Source organism: Haliaeetus albicilla, chromosome 18, assembly GCF_947461875.1.
Source record: "Haliaeetus albicilla chromosome 18, bHalAlb1.1, whole genome shotgun sequence".
Taxonomy (NCBI): domain Eukaryota; kingdom Metazoa; phylum Chordata; class Aves; order Accipitriformes; family Accipitridae; genus Haliaeetus; species Haliaeetus albicilla.
The window spans coordinates 22382248-22398391 of record NC_091500.1 but is presented as its reverse complement, the minus strand read 5'-3'; the positions used below and the strand labels follow the sequence as shown (position 1 = coordinate 22398391).

Here is a 16144-nt window from a genome sequence, read left to right as displayed (position 1 = left end):
AAACTATTAGAATTTAGAATGAAAGAAATCTTAAGACAGTGTGGCAAAATGCTATTGTATGGGAAAGACTTCACTAAGCCTGCAGAGTAGATAGAGACATCTTTGAGAAATAATTCTGGGCAAATAGTTGCTACAAAAAAATCCCACCCTGTTCTAAAGCCCTCAAGAAAGGGACTTTGATCGCACTTAATTGTGAATAAACCCGAACAGCAGTTGTAGGAGTTGAAGATCTCAGCAGTGCTGGGTCACAACACCATAGTTACATGCTTCTCAATTGGATGATGAATCTGAATAAGGAAGTGTTAAGATAACATGTTAACACGTGTTTGGACCTCAGTACAGTAGATTTTAATAAAATTGAAAGTTAATTTAAAACACAAAATAGAGTTTAAAAACAGAATAAATAAAATCCAAAGTAGATGGCTTTTCCAAAGTGCAGACAGCTCGACAAAAAGTAAGTTGGCAATATTTGTAGAAGTATTTGAGACATTTAATACAAGATGAGTGCATGGATCATCGTTCATTTGGATGCTGTTGTTATTCCTCTTTCCATCCTCCCTCCCTTCTAATCACACTTATGCTTGAACAGGAAGCCTGAAATGTAGCTTGTCAAATATGAAGTAGACCCTTCTTTCAATAAATATTACAATGTGCTTAGTTGAAAAGGGTTGGGAATCCATCCCACCAAACTCATGGGTACCACTGAATTGATTGTATCTGGTTTCACTGAAAATCTAGTCATTATCTTGGAAAGGACAAACTGTAAGTCTGGCCATCAGCTCCCCTTTTCCATTCTCTTCAATTCGCATGCTCTCCACATGGGAGAGAACTGGCAGCAGGGCTGCCGTAGAAGTTAGTTCCAGACCTGAAGCCATAGGCCAGGGTTAGCTCCCTAGGGATCTGCCTAGTGAAACCTTGTACTCATCTTAGCTCATAAGCAGGTGCAGATTGACATACACTAGTCTTATTTCCTCACATGTGGAAAAGGTGGGATGGAAGAGAAATTACTTTGCACATCCATCTTGTTGGCTTTCCATCAGTGTGATAACTGGCACAAGTCATTACAGGCCAATGAGCCATGGGCTATGTAGAAAAAAGAATTTTCATTGAAAAATAAATCTTGAAGACCTAGTTTTATTTATCTAGTTAAGTGCACTGAGTCACCCAAGTCACAGAAAGGAGTGCTTAGGAAAGACTCTCACAACTACTGACTTTGTTTACTTTATAGTCATTTCCATTATTTGAGAAGAGGGAGCAACCTCTGTCATCTAGACTTTCTCTTTTTAATATAGTGAAGCATTTCTAGTGACGTGAAGCGTCAGGAGGGAGGTTGGAATGAACGGACTTTAGTGACAACATGCTACCAGATACAAATGGTATACACCTTAGGACACGGGAACAGTCTTCTGTAATATGGCTAGGCTTCTACAAAAAAAATCTGGGAATACAGTGAAAACATGCTATTTCTTCTATCAAAGGATAGGGTGCTTTTTCTGTTTAAAGATAACTGAGGAAAGTAGCAGAAATTAAGGTCAATCCAAAAACTTCAGTACTCCTGTCTAAGCTAGTATGTAATGACCGATAGTATTGTCAAAAAAAGTATTGGAATAAAATGAGTGTATTGTACTACTTCCCCACGATGTTCTCCAATAGTTTGCAGCTTAAGGATTTTCTGAGCCAGAGGACAACATGTACCTGTTTAATTAGCTGATTTTTTTTCTTTTCTTAATTTGTTGTTTGAATCAATGTAATTGTGCAATTTGGAATAGAACTATACACTTTGAAGTTTTACCTGGCCAGCAGGAAAATTTATCATTCAAACCAAATACCAAACATCTTCAAAATTTTAAAGCTGAAGTGAACTCCGCAGAAGAAAACACTTTTTCAGTATTCTGTTATAGGTATTTGTGCCAATAAAATGCTTGAAAGTAGCAAATAATGTGACATGAGATAATTAGATGTCCAAAAGACATTCAGTAAACTTTTTTTATTTAGAAAGAGGCGAAGAATCTTTGGAAGGAGTATATCTTCAGCCAAAAACTGGCTTGAGTGACTCTCCTTGTTTATTCCAATAAAGTACAGATAATGAGAGGGATGGATTGGACACTAATATCTGCAGATGAGAGAAATTTTTCTATTAGTTAAATTAGTAAGATTGGGCACTAGCACTGTTAAAACAAACTAAAGAAATTAGACCGTAATAGTAAACTCCATAAAGGGAGTTCCAGAATTTTGAGAGGCAAGTTCCTACCTGCAGTAGTGAATTTGTACAGAAATAATTCATCAACTACTCCAATCACCCGGCAAAGTAGCACAACATTTCCGTTATTGTGTGATGGTTATCATTTGAGTAAAACAAATGACCAGCAGTAAGTGCCTGTCCATTCTTTGCTAAGTGTCTTATTATCATCATTTTTTTTTTTTGTACCCAGTATGATTTATCTAGTATTGGGGGAGAGAATGCTGCTGAAGACTGAGGTCAAGCAGCAGGAATTATGGAGCACTTTAAGGAAAAGCATTGTACTTTCCAATTGCACAGAAGACTATTTGAGCTAAAAGGTTCTGCCTTTGTGTAAAGCACTCTAATATGTGTGTTGATGTGAGACTGGAAAACAATCCTGTGAAAGTCAGCCTGTAAGTAGAGGATGATGGTACAAGGTATAACACCTCTCAGGTCTCTCAAGTTACTCTCACATACTAAGGTATGTGACACGTTACCATCACAAAAACCTTACCACCTGAACAAAAATGTGTATACATTGGGGGATGGAGGGGTGTTTAGGATCACCAGATTTGATTTATAATGTTCATGCTGATGAAGGACAATTTAATGTCTTCACACTGATAACTGTTTTTCAGTACCACAGCTCAGGAGGACCCTCAAGGTGTGTATGTTCTGCAGTTAGTCACTGATATTACCTTTGCTGCACTTCAATTTATGAAGGTTTTCTGGAGGAGACAAAACTCTCTTGCCCAGGATTTGCATGTGCACTGTCTTTAAAGATGCTTATCTTGCTAGTCAATGAAGGGGAAGGCGATAGTGCATCTATATGCTGTAGAGATAGGGAGGGGTTGTGTATGTGCATTGGGGATTGTCATAGTTTTCAGGTTACAGTCTCAAGTCTCTCTTATGTGTAATAAAAATGAGGAATAGCTAGAACATGGCCATATTCTAGCTTACATAATAAGTAAAAAATGCACTTTAGTAAATATAAAAAAATAAATTTTATATATAATTTTATATAAATATAAAAAAATTTAAAAAGTTTTTCAAAGGAGGTAATAGACCTTCTTCAAGCCTTATTTTTGTCCAGGTTGTATGTACTGTAACACCACACAGTAAGTAGCTACTAAGAATAACAACTTTTGTAGAAGGTATGATACTGAACTAATCAGACCTTGGATTTGATCCAGTATCACTCCCTCTCTTCCTCTGTTTTCTGTAAAGACCTCTTTTGGGGGATGAACTCTTCTTCCGTTTGGAGAAGTGATAGCCAGACGTTTCCAGAGGATAACTTTGTGGAAAAGATCACAGTCTTGCTCAGATCGGCCTCACTTAACGGTTGTTTGGGGGAGGCTGCAAGATGTTCTAGCTGAATTCTGGGCTTGGGTCCTCTATTTGCTCCGCGTCCTGCCCTATGGGACCGCAGCAGGAGGTTACCAAGGCTTTCTGAGTTGCCAGGAAGCACTTCGTGGGGAAGACAAAATTTCTGTGTAAGATTGTGAAGCTGTACCAGGTGCAGGTGCCCAGGTTTTGTTAGTGGGGACCTGCCGGGCGGCCTCTGTGAGGAGCGGCCGGGGCTGCCCTGAGCCGGACACAGCCGGTTCCAGCCGGCTCCAGCCCACCCACCCCAGGGCACCGCTCAGCCCCACAGACAAGGCCGGGGCGCCTCAGGGGATAGTGTGTTTAAGAAGGGAGAGAACGCTCCCAGGAGAGGAGGGCACTAAAAGGAGTGACAAACAACAGTGGGAACAGCAGGGTCAGAGGGGGAGAAGGAGGTGCTCTGTGCTTGAGCAAATGTTCCTGAAGGGCTACAGCCCATGGAGAACCCCCACCGGTGTAGGGGAAAAGGAGGGAGCGGCAGAGAGAAACCATTATATACTGACTGTAAACAGGCACCACCACCACCTTGCACTGCTCGTTGCCTCACTGCAGGGACTGAGTGTAACCTGCAGTGATAGTAAGCTGGGAGGAGAGTAGTTTGGAGTGAACATGAGCCGGGGAGAAAAGGTGTTTTTCCTAAGTGCTTTAATGTTTGCTTCTTTTTGTTTTGTTTCTGTTTCCCAATACCTGAGTCAGTAAATAAATATTTCAAGTAACTGGCAGTAAATTAAGTTAATTTTCCCAAGTTGAGTCTGTTTTGCCTGCAGCAGTAGTTGGTAAGTGATCTCCCTGTCTTTGACCCATGAGAGCTCTCATTCCTGTTCTTCCGATTTTTTTTCCCCACCCCACCCTCGTCCTGCTGAGGGGGGAGCGAGCGAGCAGCTGGGGGGGAGTTTGGCTGCTAGCCAGGGTCGACCCACCACAGAAACTAGAAGCGATTCAGTCTCTGCCCAGGGTTTAATCAGTCTTACCAGCAAGCGGAGGACCAGGATAACATGAACACGTGTTCTGGCCATGTCTGCATTCGAGCTGTTCCCAAGCGTGCTTTGTGTTCAGGTGATCTGGAAGCCATGCTGGTGGTACGTAGCACCGTTCTGAGCTGCAGGTAGGGGAAAGTTTAAGGATACTGAAACATAAAACTTTAAAACAAAATACACTGTGTTTACCTGAGCTGATGACAGGCAGTTGGCAATTCCATGGCTGGAAGCTTTACCCTCAGGTCCTTCTTAAAAGGTCTGATACTTGTTTGTAGTAGGATAGCACGAGATAACATAGCTAGCCAAGCTACTGACATACTTGCAGCTGTAACCTTGGTAACGGCGTAGTTTAGATGCACTTTCCTACTCTGTGCACGAGGTTGATTTACATGCAAAGTTGCTCTTCGTGTGGGGAATGTTGTGGAGAAGAACATGAATAGGAGACAACTCGATTCAAAATATTTATTCTGTATTCTTAGTTTGCCTTTAAGAGTAATGCTTGTTCTTTTTGTGGTTTTGTAAATGTCCTTTAGATGCCTTTTTTTTTTTCCCCCATAAAATAAAACTAGAAATGGAATTCATGACTATTAACTAGTAGAAAGAAGAGCATTCTTGAATACCTCCAGTATCTGATTACTTTTGTTAGTCAAAAAAACCCTTTTTGTGTCACACTTTTATAAGCTTAGCCGATTGCTTTGCAGCAACGTTTATAACTTTATAACCAACCCATTTCTTCTTAGCCCAAGGAGACTATGGCCCCAGGGTGGACAAATCCCGACGTAATGGCTTGAGACTGAGATATTTGCTGATACACTGAGATTAGAGTTGTGTGTATACTTTTTTTTATGTTAACAGTTTGGTTTGACATACTTGTAGAGGATTAGCAAGGACTAATTCTTGATTTATGGTTTGTGAACTACCTGAGATGTATATAGGGTAAATAAGTATGTAATTTGGAGACTCCCATTTAAACAGGTCAACTTAAAAAAAATTTTGAGTCATCACTCATTTACATAGTAAAAGTTGTTACTGTTCTTCTTTGTAAGATTAGGTCTTGCAGGTGGTCCCCCAAATTCTGTCACATGTAACTGTTTTGTCCTGGGAATATCCTAATATCTCTACTCCTTTTATGATTAAAGGGTTTGAGTTAGTCAGGAGTGCTGCAAATTGAGTTTCATGTTTTCCTTGTCATCTTTGTTTCACAAAACCTAAATATAAAGGAAAAAAAAGAGCAAACTTGAAATTCTTCAGAAGGGATTAACTAAAGAAACATTTATGCATGCTTGTAATTTAAAACTACCACTAATCAGTACTTCATCATTAATCAACCTGGGTAGGGGAAAAAAAAATATCAATGCAAGTACTGCCAGTTCAGTGATTTGGTATTGTCTTCATAGAAAGGATCTGTTGAAGAATTATTCCAAATTAACTCTTAGTGGATCTTTTTCCAAATCATGTAACTGATCTTCATCTTTCTGTATTACTTATTTCTTTTCCTTTCTTATCCTTTAAAGTAAGCATCATCAATATCAGTTTGAAATTTTCTGGCTTGTTCGAGAAAAACAATAACTTTCTAACGTGTTCTCAAAACAAAATTATTACATCCTGATGGTGAAAACAACTGTGATGTAGCTTTTCAAAAGTGCCTTGAATGTTCTGAAATGTAATTTATTATAGATATCCAAGATGATCAGTCATGCTGAACTCTTTGAAGTGTGCTGTGAGACATGTCGGTGTATAGTTAAATTATATATTTGCATACAATGTGTATAGCTAAATTACATATTAGAAATGTAGATCACTAACAAGAATTATTCTGCCAGGCACAACTGTATTTTAATTGTTTAGGTATTAGTCCAACCGTAGCTGCAGCTTGGTAATAGGCTTGGATCATCTGGGATCTTCTAGCAAGTTTGTGGTGTAAGGAAGTTAATTGTGACCATCTGCCAAAGATGTTTGTACTGTATATTATTTTAACAGTTCTGTCTGTGTGTTTTAAAGGGGCAAATTGCCCCCAAGAAGGGAAGGCTAGTGCTGTGTCTGTGCTGGCTTACGGGGCTGGCTGAGTAGAGAGAAAAACAAAAACAAAAACACACCAAACCAAACAAAAAAAACCTGCACTGAACGATCTAAAAACTCGTACTGACTGATCTAAAATTCTGAACAATCTAGAATTACATTGCAGCATCTGGAGACACCCTGAACATACTGGCCTTCTGGAACGGCTTTTGTCTCCCTGTGGTTGATCTCTACTGTTGTCACTACTGAGAAAAAAAATACAGTCTGCTCTTTGGACTGGTTTTGTGTAACTGGAGCAGAGATGCATCTCTGTCATTCCTACAGAGTTACTTCTTGTCTGGTGAATAAATGAAAAGTTTATACTGCCACTCTTGCACGTATTTTTAAATACCTTTTAACGGTGAAAGAAAGCCTACAAAAACAGTCTACTGCTATCATCACAGATAGTTTCTATACAATGAAATAGTTGGAAACCTGGCCCTTGGCACTCTTCACCCCCAGAAAGAAGCAGAGAAAGGATGAGGAGATGAGCCATCTTGGGCAGGCACTGCTGAGGCTTAAAGTGTGGCTTTCAAACTCCCTTTATTTTTGTGCCCTTCAGAACAGTATAGGCTATGTTTAAAAGGTCTGCAAATGGACAAACCACAGTTCTGTGATTCTTTTGCTTCTATCACTTCGTAGTCAGCTTGTATCTCTCCATCTTTTATGAAATAGTTCTTAAAGAAATAGTTCTTAAAGAAATCTGCTCATGCTGAATGAGGAAGAATGTATAGAGTGTCTCTTAAAATATCACTGTAAGTGGAAGCTGCTTCTGAATTTAGGGCAGAAGAGTTGTCTGATACAAGGAGAAAAAAGTGTTTCTGGTGGAAAGAACTAACATGTGGAGTGTTTGTTTATTTGTAGCTGCTACAGAATTCAGTGCAATTTTGTTGGTCATGGGATAATTTCACTGTTCCACACATGACTTTCTCTCACTTCCTTTTCCTCTAAGGATTTTCGAGACCACTTATTATCATTGCTGTAGTTGAGAAAATATTTGAGGAAATCAATACTGAGATCAATAGCCAGACACTTTGTTTTTTCTGTTTTGTAGGTAGTGACAATACAATTCTGTCTCCAAGGAGAATGTACACGGTGAATCTTCCTCCAGAGGGTTACGTTGCAGTTACTCCAGATGCTATTAGTATTTCAATTTCTGAAAACTCCAACAGTAGTGCTGACTCAAGAGGTAAGTTTGTATGGTTGTGACCATAATGAATTTTTCTGAAGAGAAACTTCTTAGCAACTCGTGTCAAGTAGATCCAAATTGCAACAATGCAGTATTTAAACTGTTGCTGCCAGTGGGTGTCACTGTTTTGCAGCATAAGCAAAATGAGGCTGTACATCTCTATGGGTTCATTTCCGTTGTTGGAGTTTGAAGACCAGAATCAACATTTGGTTATAGCCATATAGTGCCACTGATCTTACTGAAGTTACATAAAGTGTAACTGAGGACAAAGTCCTTGGCTCCTCCCACTCAAGTGCCACATGTATATTCATGCTATACTTGCTTACAGTCATTTTTAAGAGTGAATGTTAGATAAAGCTGTTTTAATAAGTCTTAATCCTGATGTTCCGAGGAATTGGGCAAAGACTTAATGACCTTTCAAATTTACTTCTCCCAATTAGAACAGATATTCACCCGATTGGAGTTGATGAGGGGAGATACTAATCCTTTAGTGTTGAGAGGCTTTCTGATGAGAAACTGTGACCAGGTAACTTCAGAACCAGTATTTAGCGTTGTCAAAGGATACAAGAGAAGCAGCACAGGATCTGCAACGAAGTGGGCTCTAAGTTGACCCCAGTTAAGACCATGGTTTTCTGAATGATGTTGCTGGAATTAAATTGATTCTGTCTGTCTTAGAAAGAAGTCCTAAGCTTAAATAAGACAAATTCATTTAGTTTTTTCAATTGCTGTGTTCCTGTAGATGTGTTTGTCCAAAATCACTGTCATTTGCTGCTAGGGGCAGTCTACAGCAAAGAAAATACCCAGCTGAGCCTGCTGAAATAAAACCCTTGATAAGCAGTGTTTATTGAACTACTATATCTATTTCAGCCTGGAGATTGCTTAAATGTAAGGAAAACCTAAGATACAACCTGCAGATATGGAAAGGCAAATGCTCTTTGCCTTTGAAAACAGTACTCACAGGGGTGAATTTTCAGCTTAGAAATTGGGTCTGCACTCTATTCTGAGGTCCATTCAGAATGTGAATACAAGTAAAACTGTTGAAGTAGCCCAAGAGATTGAAGCAAAGTACAGCAAGACTGGTGGCACATCAAGAATGTTCTTTCTTGGTGTGAAATGGTTTAAAGAGGTTTTTTGGATTGGGGAAGAAGTAACTTTATCAGAGTAACATAACAGTAAATCTTAATACTGTTACTGTTGGGATTACGGATAGGAAGGTTTTCTAATGCACAGCTTCCAGATTGTGCTTTTTTCTTTATGTTAGATAGGATTCATGTTCAGAATCCAGAGTGGTTCTAGATTATGCTTAAATTTGTGTAGTTACACAGTTCTCTTTGGACAGTTCATTGGGTTTCTGTTTCCCAGCATGTCAAATTCAGGCTGCTTATTCTGATCTTGAAGCACCCTTTCTCTTCTGTGCTATATAATCTTTTTATTCTTTCATGTGATCTCTTTTCAGATATTAGAGGGATGCTTTCCCCCCTTCTGTATTTTGCTAATAGGACTAAATGAGGTCTCATAATACTTTGTAGGGGAATAGACCTATAACATTCATTCTTATACAGGGACTTAAGTGACTTCTAAATAAAACATTAGAATGCAGGCCTCTGAATACTGCTGCAACTGAGATATATCCTTATTAAGGTATCAGCCCAGAACATTCGTGGCAAATTTACTCAGCTGCTGTTTAAAATCTATGAATAAATCAATATGTGGTGCATATTACATGTTGATATATTGCATAGCAGTAAAGTCGAATAGAATTTAGGATTGCGTATATGGTCCCTTTTTAGGGTCACATAAATATTTGTCTGGTTTTACAATTGATAGATTACTGAACAATGGCTTTACTTGCTCATTTTTTAGATTTAATCTTTTCCTCTGGTATTTCAAAACGAATGTACTCAGCCATGATAGCAATAAGTAGTGTTCTGGTGTTGCTTAGTGACAGTATTGACTGTTGGATGGTGATCTCTTTTAGCTGATCCCAGTCTCAGTGTTCAGGAAGAGTAGGTTTTGGACTTCAGCCACTTTTTTAACAGTTAACAAATGCATCTGGAATTTTAGGAGACTTATTTTTGGTTTGGTTTGTTACTTGACTTTATAGTTTATCACAGAATCAAGAAAAATTAAGTTTGAAGTGATCTTTGGAAGTTTTTAATCTGTGTTCTCTTTGTAAGGTAGTTTTGACTATATATGTCATTCTTGCCAGGCATTTGCCTAATTTGTTCTTAAAAACTTCCCCATAGAGAGATTTTTCTTATGTGCCATTTTCCATTTGCTCTAGTGTTTCACTGCCCTTTAATGCTAGATTTTTCTTGCTGCAACTTAAGGCCCTTATTATTGGTTCTGTCTAAATACAGATTGCAAAATTAGAGATCTGTGCTAATCCTGCAAGGTTGAGGGACATGGTTAACTTTACTCACATCTATGCCTTTTATAGTATTTAATTTAAGCATATACATAAAATCTATTGCGGGATGAAGGCTGTGATTTCAGGCAGTGCTCATAAAATACAAAAGGAACAGTTCAGACAATTGCACCATGGATTACATAGTTTTCTTACCTGGGTTTGGTTGTATATCACTTATTTAGATTTTTTTTGAAAGGATAAAGGAAAGTTCTAATGAGAGCCTTTGACACTGAAGAAAAAAGAGAGAGCATGCATGTCTGTATGTATGAATAGTCTCTCTATATATAAAATCTGTTTTGTTTAGAAGTGCCTCAGGTGTTCCCAAAGAACAAGCTCCATAAGGTGGAAATGCAGATCTAGTGTTTTCATTGTTTTACTCCTAATACTCTCTGTATGACAAATATGTCATAGGGCGTTGAAGGACAGCAGGCTGTCTTCTGCTGTGTTTCCTAAAAAGTGGAGCATGTTGTATATATGCTGGGTAACAAAAGGCTGCCTTACTAGCCTTTTCTAGCCTTTGGACCTAGGAGTAAGGGAATTAAATTCTGTGGAAATTCAAAGAAACAGAAACCTGACTCAGAAAATAATTTTGTTTATCAAACTTGTCTCGTGAAAATAATCTGACCAGATCTTGGGATTAAAATTTTTCAGTTGTGACTTAGTTATATATCAGTGTGATTTGCTGTCTTTTCAATAAATTAAGAAAACCAAATCCATGTCTATCTGAATCAATATAACAAGATTGTGACAAGGAATAGATATGCTATGGCTGATATTTCATTGTGTTAAATTCATCTGTGGAAGAATGAAATATTCAGCCAGTAGAATATGAATTTAGACATCAGTTGTTTTTTGAGAGTTTATTTAGAAGTTGAAGTTAATTACAATTATAAATTGAAATAATTTCTTGTCAGCTCTAAAATATGTTTGGGTTTGTCCATTATTCTTCTTCTTTAAACTGGTAGTTACTTTATGGTTGATACTGTCAGAATGAAATGAATCTTGTCCAGACTAGCTTCTGAACAAAAAAAAAAAAAACACACAAAAAAACCCCAAACCTAAAAAACCCCAGCAAAACAGGTCTGTGTGAATATTTCGGTATGTGTTCTTCCATCTGTCTCTGCGTGTTGTTTTTAGCACTTCAAATAATTTTTCAAATATTTTTAAATACTTTTCTCTCTTGTGAGAAATAAGTTGTGACCAGTTATGTCTTTAACATTACACAGTCACCTTGTGATGCATGCATAAATGACTAATGGCACTGGGATATAAAGTTTTCTAAAGCATCTTGGCTTCACGTTTCCCAGAGGTGAGGGGAATAAAGCTGCTCTTTCAGGTTTGTTTTCTTCATGTAAGCAGGTGATTGATGAACCTGTAGTAATGAGAAGAAAAATCTAAGACTGCCTTGCCTTTCAAGAAAATAGTGAAAAATTAAATTTATTCAACATTCTTAGAATCAGAATTTAGACTTAGGTGTCTAATTTTTAAAAACTCCCTTGACTGTTTTGGAGGAATTGAGTCACTATGATGGTGTGATCATGTCAGCCTTCTGTGGACTGAATTGAGTAACAGCAATTTGACAGTTAAGGGAGGAAATAATGCAGAGAATTTATTTTGGTTTTCACATGATTTTCGTATTGACTTTGGTACATGTTAATGCATTGCTAACTTTCTTTTAGCCATAGACTTTGTATTTTTGACAAGGGCATTAAAAATGTGTAATGTTCAAGCTACAGATAAGTTATCATCCATCAAATTTTGGTTCTAAACTCAATATCTTCATAGCTTAAAGCTCTTAAATCAGAGATCAAAATTAATTTATTTTTATTAACTATTTATTGAGAAATATTTATTCAGGAGTAGTCACCTGAGAGATACACAATCATGTTTAAAAGGGTGTTCTATGTGAAAGGAGAATCCAGAAAACTTTAATTATGTGTTCCTTAACTTACTAGGAAGCGGTAGCTTAATTTTGATTTGGTTTGGGTTTTAGTTTCATAAGATGAAGTTAAATTGTGGGGTTCTTGCTTCTTATTTTACGATAGGTGAAACAATAGGAAATACTGTATCTTGCATTAAAATCTGAAAGCTAAAAATGTAACCTTATTCCTTCTAAAAGATAAATGGCTTATTTCTCCAGCAATGTTTCTTCTTGGATACTCTAATTTAAACTATGGTAATAGAATATAACATATAAAATTATTTTATTTGTGCCCAAAACAGCGTGCTGGATTATAATTTCTCTCTGAAGTATGTTAGTATTAAAACTATGTTTTTGTGTAGAGTAGCAAAGTGGTATTTGGTGTTTCTTAGACTCATGGCAGAGCAAATTCCTGACCCAGAGACTGTGGAAAATAAAAGGACTGTGCATGCAGGAGTTCAGTAATATGCAGTAGTTGAGGGTACCTGGAAGAATAGATAAAGAGAATTCAAAGAAAACTGTTCTTAGGGTATTTTTTTTTTTAATTTTATAACCCATTCCTTTTGTTCTTGTCAAGACTCACTCATTTTTCCTTCATATTTTTGAACCGCAATGCAGTATTCATCTGATAATACTCTGTTGTTATCTTCATAACAACCTACCCAATTTTGGTGAAACTCCTTCTGTAGACAAAAGGAGCAAGACCTAACTGTGCTTTATTATCCTACCTCCTAATAGGTGTGTTGTGAGACAGAGTTTTAGCTAGGAGGAAGAGTCCAGTCTGGATGCTCCATTCCCACGCTGAGAAGTCAAGTTAGAGAAATAGAAGCAACCCACCTTTTTTTTTTTTTTTTTTTTTTCCTTCCTACCTTTTGGCAGCTGGCAAGTCTGAAATAATGTGGGAGGTGGTACTTCTGTGGGACACTTCCTCACCTAGTTAAATTTGCTTGTTGGCCTGAGGCAGTGCAATTGTACATGATAGATGTATGCAAGATAGTTGTTAGAGTAGCTGGCCTTTGGACTTTTGCTTTTTTTATTTGTTTCTGTCAGAAAGGGCAATACAGAAAAGAATCGCTACTGCTGCAGCAAGAGGTTCAAGCTGATGGAATGAATTTAGAGATCTCTCTCATTTACATACAAGTAAATCAAGTTATTCAAATGAGATGCATCCCAGGAAATTAGCTATGTCGGTGAAGGATAGTGCATTGGGTAGGGGTTCTTTAGTATACCTCCTAAAAACTACTGCATTTCTTGAGTTTGGTTCTGCTAGCAAAAATGTTTGGACTTACTGATCAGCAAAAGATAAATTTGGTAAAGGCATAATCATGTGGTCTCTTCTCTGTCTGTAGTGGCTTGATTCACTTAAGGTTTAAGGCAGCCAGTTTAGGAAGACATAATAATGCTCAAGCCTGTGTTTGTTGTTAAGGAGATGCTAGTATGACTCATGTGTTGACTACTTATGTTCTTGGCAGGTGGTTGGGTATGTGATGCATTACAGAACTGGTATACTCAGCACACCAAGGGAACAATATGTTTTAAGCAGCTAAGGCCAGCAGCAAACCTTTTTCACTGGTAGGTAGCACCAGTTGTGAAACTTCAGCATTATGAATCTTTTTGTAGCCTTCAAACCAGAGGGATCACTAGACCGTGTAATTTAATCTTCTGTACCTGCTAGAAAGGTCTTACCCCATATTGAACTTGGCAGTTTGTGTTTGGGGAAAAAAAATAAAATACCATGCACCTTTCAAAGATGTCACAGAGTCTCTACCACTTTCTGGTAATTTGTTCTAGTAGTTAATTGGCCTTACTCTATTTAAAAAAAAAAAAAGTGAAAATTGTTGGTTTTTTTTTTCCTTCCTCCATTTGAGTAAAGAGCCTTAAAAAAGGCAGTATTTTCTTACTACAAAGAAGCACAGTAATCAAGTCACCATCGATCTTTTTTGATTAGATAAACAGATTCACTTGTATTGCTCCAAGATATTTATTTCAATCCTCAAGTCACTTTTGTAGCTCTTTTATGTATCTCCCTTTTCATAGCGTCCTTTTAAGAATATAAACTCCAGTACTGCATGTAGTATTTGTGGTTTCAGCAAGGCCATGTGCTGAAATAAAATAGTCTTTGTATTTCTACCCACTACTCTGGGGTCTTTTCATATGTCAAAAAATTGCATCACTGTTTTTCTGCCACAGCATTCCACCAAGAACTGCTGTTATTTGATATATTGATACCTTGGCCATTGCTAAAAGTCAGTCTCTTGGAAAATGTTTTCTGATAAACAACTGCATTTGATAACATTTAAAATTTGTGTTGTTTAGGGTCTGGGTCTTTTTGTTCGGTCGGTTTTGGGTTTTGTTTTGGGTGGGGTTTTTTTGTTTGGGGTTTTTTGGGTTTTTTGGTTTGGTGGGTTTTTTTGGTTTGGGGTTGGTTTTTTTTTTTTGGAACTAGGTTACCAAGTAGTGCTTATGTATGACTTCCCTGTTCTCATTACTTTCTTTTATATCAACAGTAATTTTAATGTTAATCACTGATGAAAAAGCCATGTAGCTGCAAGCTTCCTGCCAGTCCCTGCAGAACTGGGCTTTTTTAAATGGACAGCTGGGGTTTTTTTAAGTCATCTCAAACCATATCTCAAAATCTTAGTGCTTTGAGTTCATAGGCTTTGTGTTGCAAGAAAAGGGTATCCAAATCTGTAAGTATTTTTATTTTCCCTATATATTAATAACTCATGTCTTACATTTGCCATTCTCGGAGTCATACCATGTGATTTCAGCATGTCCCAGCATCCCAATTTCAGCATCCCAGTTACAACAGATTGCCCGGAATTCTTTACCGTTGAAGAAAATAATACTATCTCAAAGTTTTAAATATGTTTTCAAATTAATCAGAAGGAGTATCAGTAGAAGAAAGTTGAAAGAAATACTGCATTAAAAAAATGTTTATGCTTCTAACTCAACTTTGGTTCATTCATGCATACTTCCTCAGACTTGTTGGCCTGGGTCTTTCCTCTGCTAGTAAGGATGGTGTAGACCTGCAGGTTTGAAAACTTATTTGTAAAAGAGTTATTACTTTAAAAGGTGGTTTTCAGTAATTCAGCAAGAAAAGAAGCAGTGATTACATGGTGGTTCTGGCTCTTTTGTATTTCTAATGGTTAGGCTAAGTCTTTTTTAATTTCTATTGATGAATTCCCTTAGTTAGTGTTCTGGTTTTAATTTTCTGCCTGTTTGGATGTCACTGTTTATTATTAAAACAGTATCTTTGTGCATGGTAAAATTATAGGTGATAGCATTCTGTAATTTAGCTCTGTCCTTACAGAAATTAATGTATGACTCCCAGTTCATGCATGGCAGATTTTCCTGAGCTCCCAACAGCTTCAGACGTGTCATCCTCGGAAAGCAAGCTGTAGCAACAATGACACCTCTGTTAAGGCTGTTAATGTAAGCCTTTCCATAATGTTGCTGGTGTTTATAGATTAATCAATAACTTGGAAGGGGAGATGTCTGTGAGGTTAAGCAACTTTCTCCTCTACAGCCAGTTTCTTCTTCAGCTTAAGTGTACCTGACATTTTGGAACCAGTTACAGCAAAAGATGGCACGAACAAGTAGAGATGTTGGACAGCTACATCTGAAGAATTTTGTACTTCAGATGTTTTCTCCTTGAATATCCTTTCTGCAGACCTTGTTTTTGATAGATGCAATGATATTCCTAATAGATAAAATCACCACAGGTTTCTTTCTGAAACTGAATAAGATTAAATAAGCACTTTTATTTTGAGAGTTCAGATAAAGTATTTAATCATTTGTTACCTCAGGCTTAATTAAAAAAAAAAAATCTAGATCCAGTAGTGCTTGTATTTACACTGACACTGTTATCAGTTGGCTTACATCACTGGAATTAAACTGCAAGGTTAAGACAGACCTAAATCAACTTCTCTAATTTAATATTGCTCTGGAAAATTTTAAAATCCTGTTCTATCTGACCAGGAGA

At 37.4% G+C, this 16144-nt stretch overlaps 1 protein-coding gene across 4 annotated transcripts in view; it reads left to right on the top strand.

Moving 5' to 3' along the window:
• ERICH1 (glutamate rich 1) overlaps positions 1–16144 on the top strand; it is a 100590-nt gene that overhangs the window by 28740 nt on the left and 55706 nt on the right. For 3 of the 4 annotated variants that reach the window (XR_011328632.1, XR_011328634.1, XM_069805913.1), the window contains one exon: positions 7694–7828. Coding sequence is in view for 1 of the 4 variants with exons in the window: in XM_069805913.1 (XP_069662014.1) it covers positions 7694–7828 (135 nt within the window). In the remaining 3 variants the exon portion in view is untranslated. The remainder of the gene's footprint in view (positions 1–7693; positions 7829–16144) is intronic. The other variant, XR_011328633.1, reaches the window with a different exon arrangement.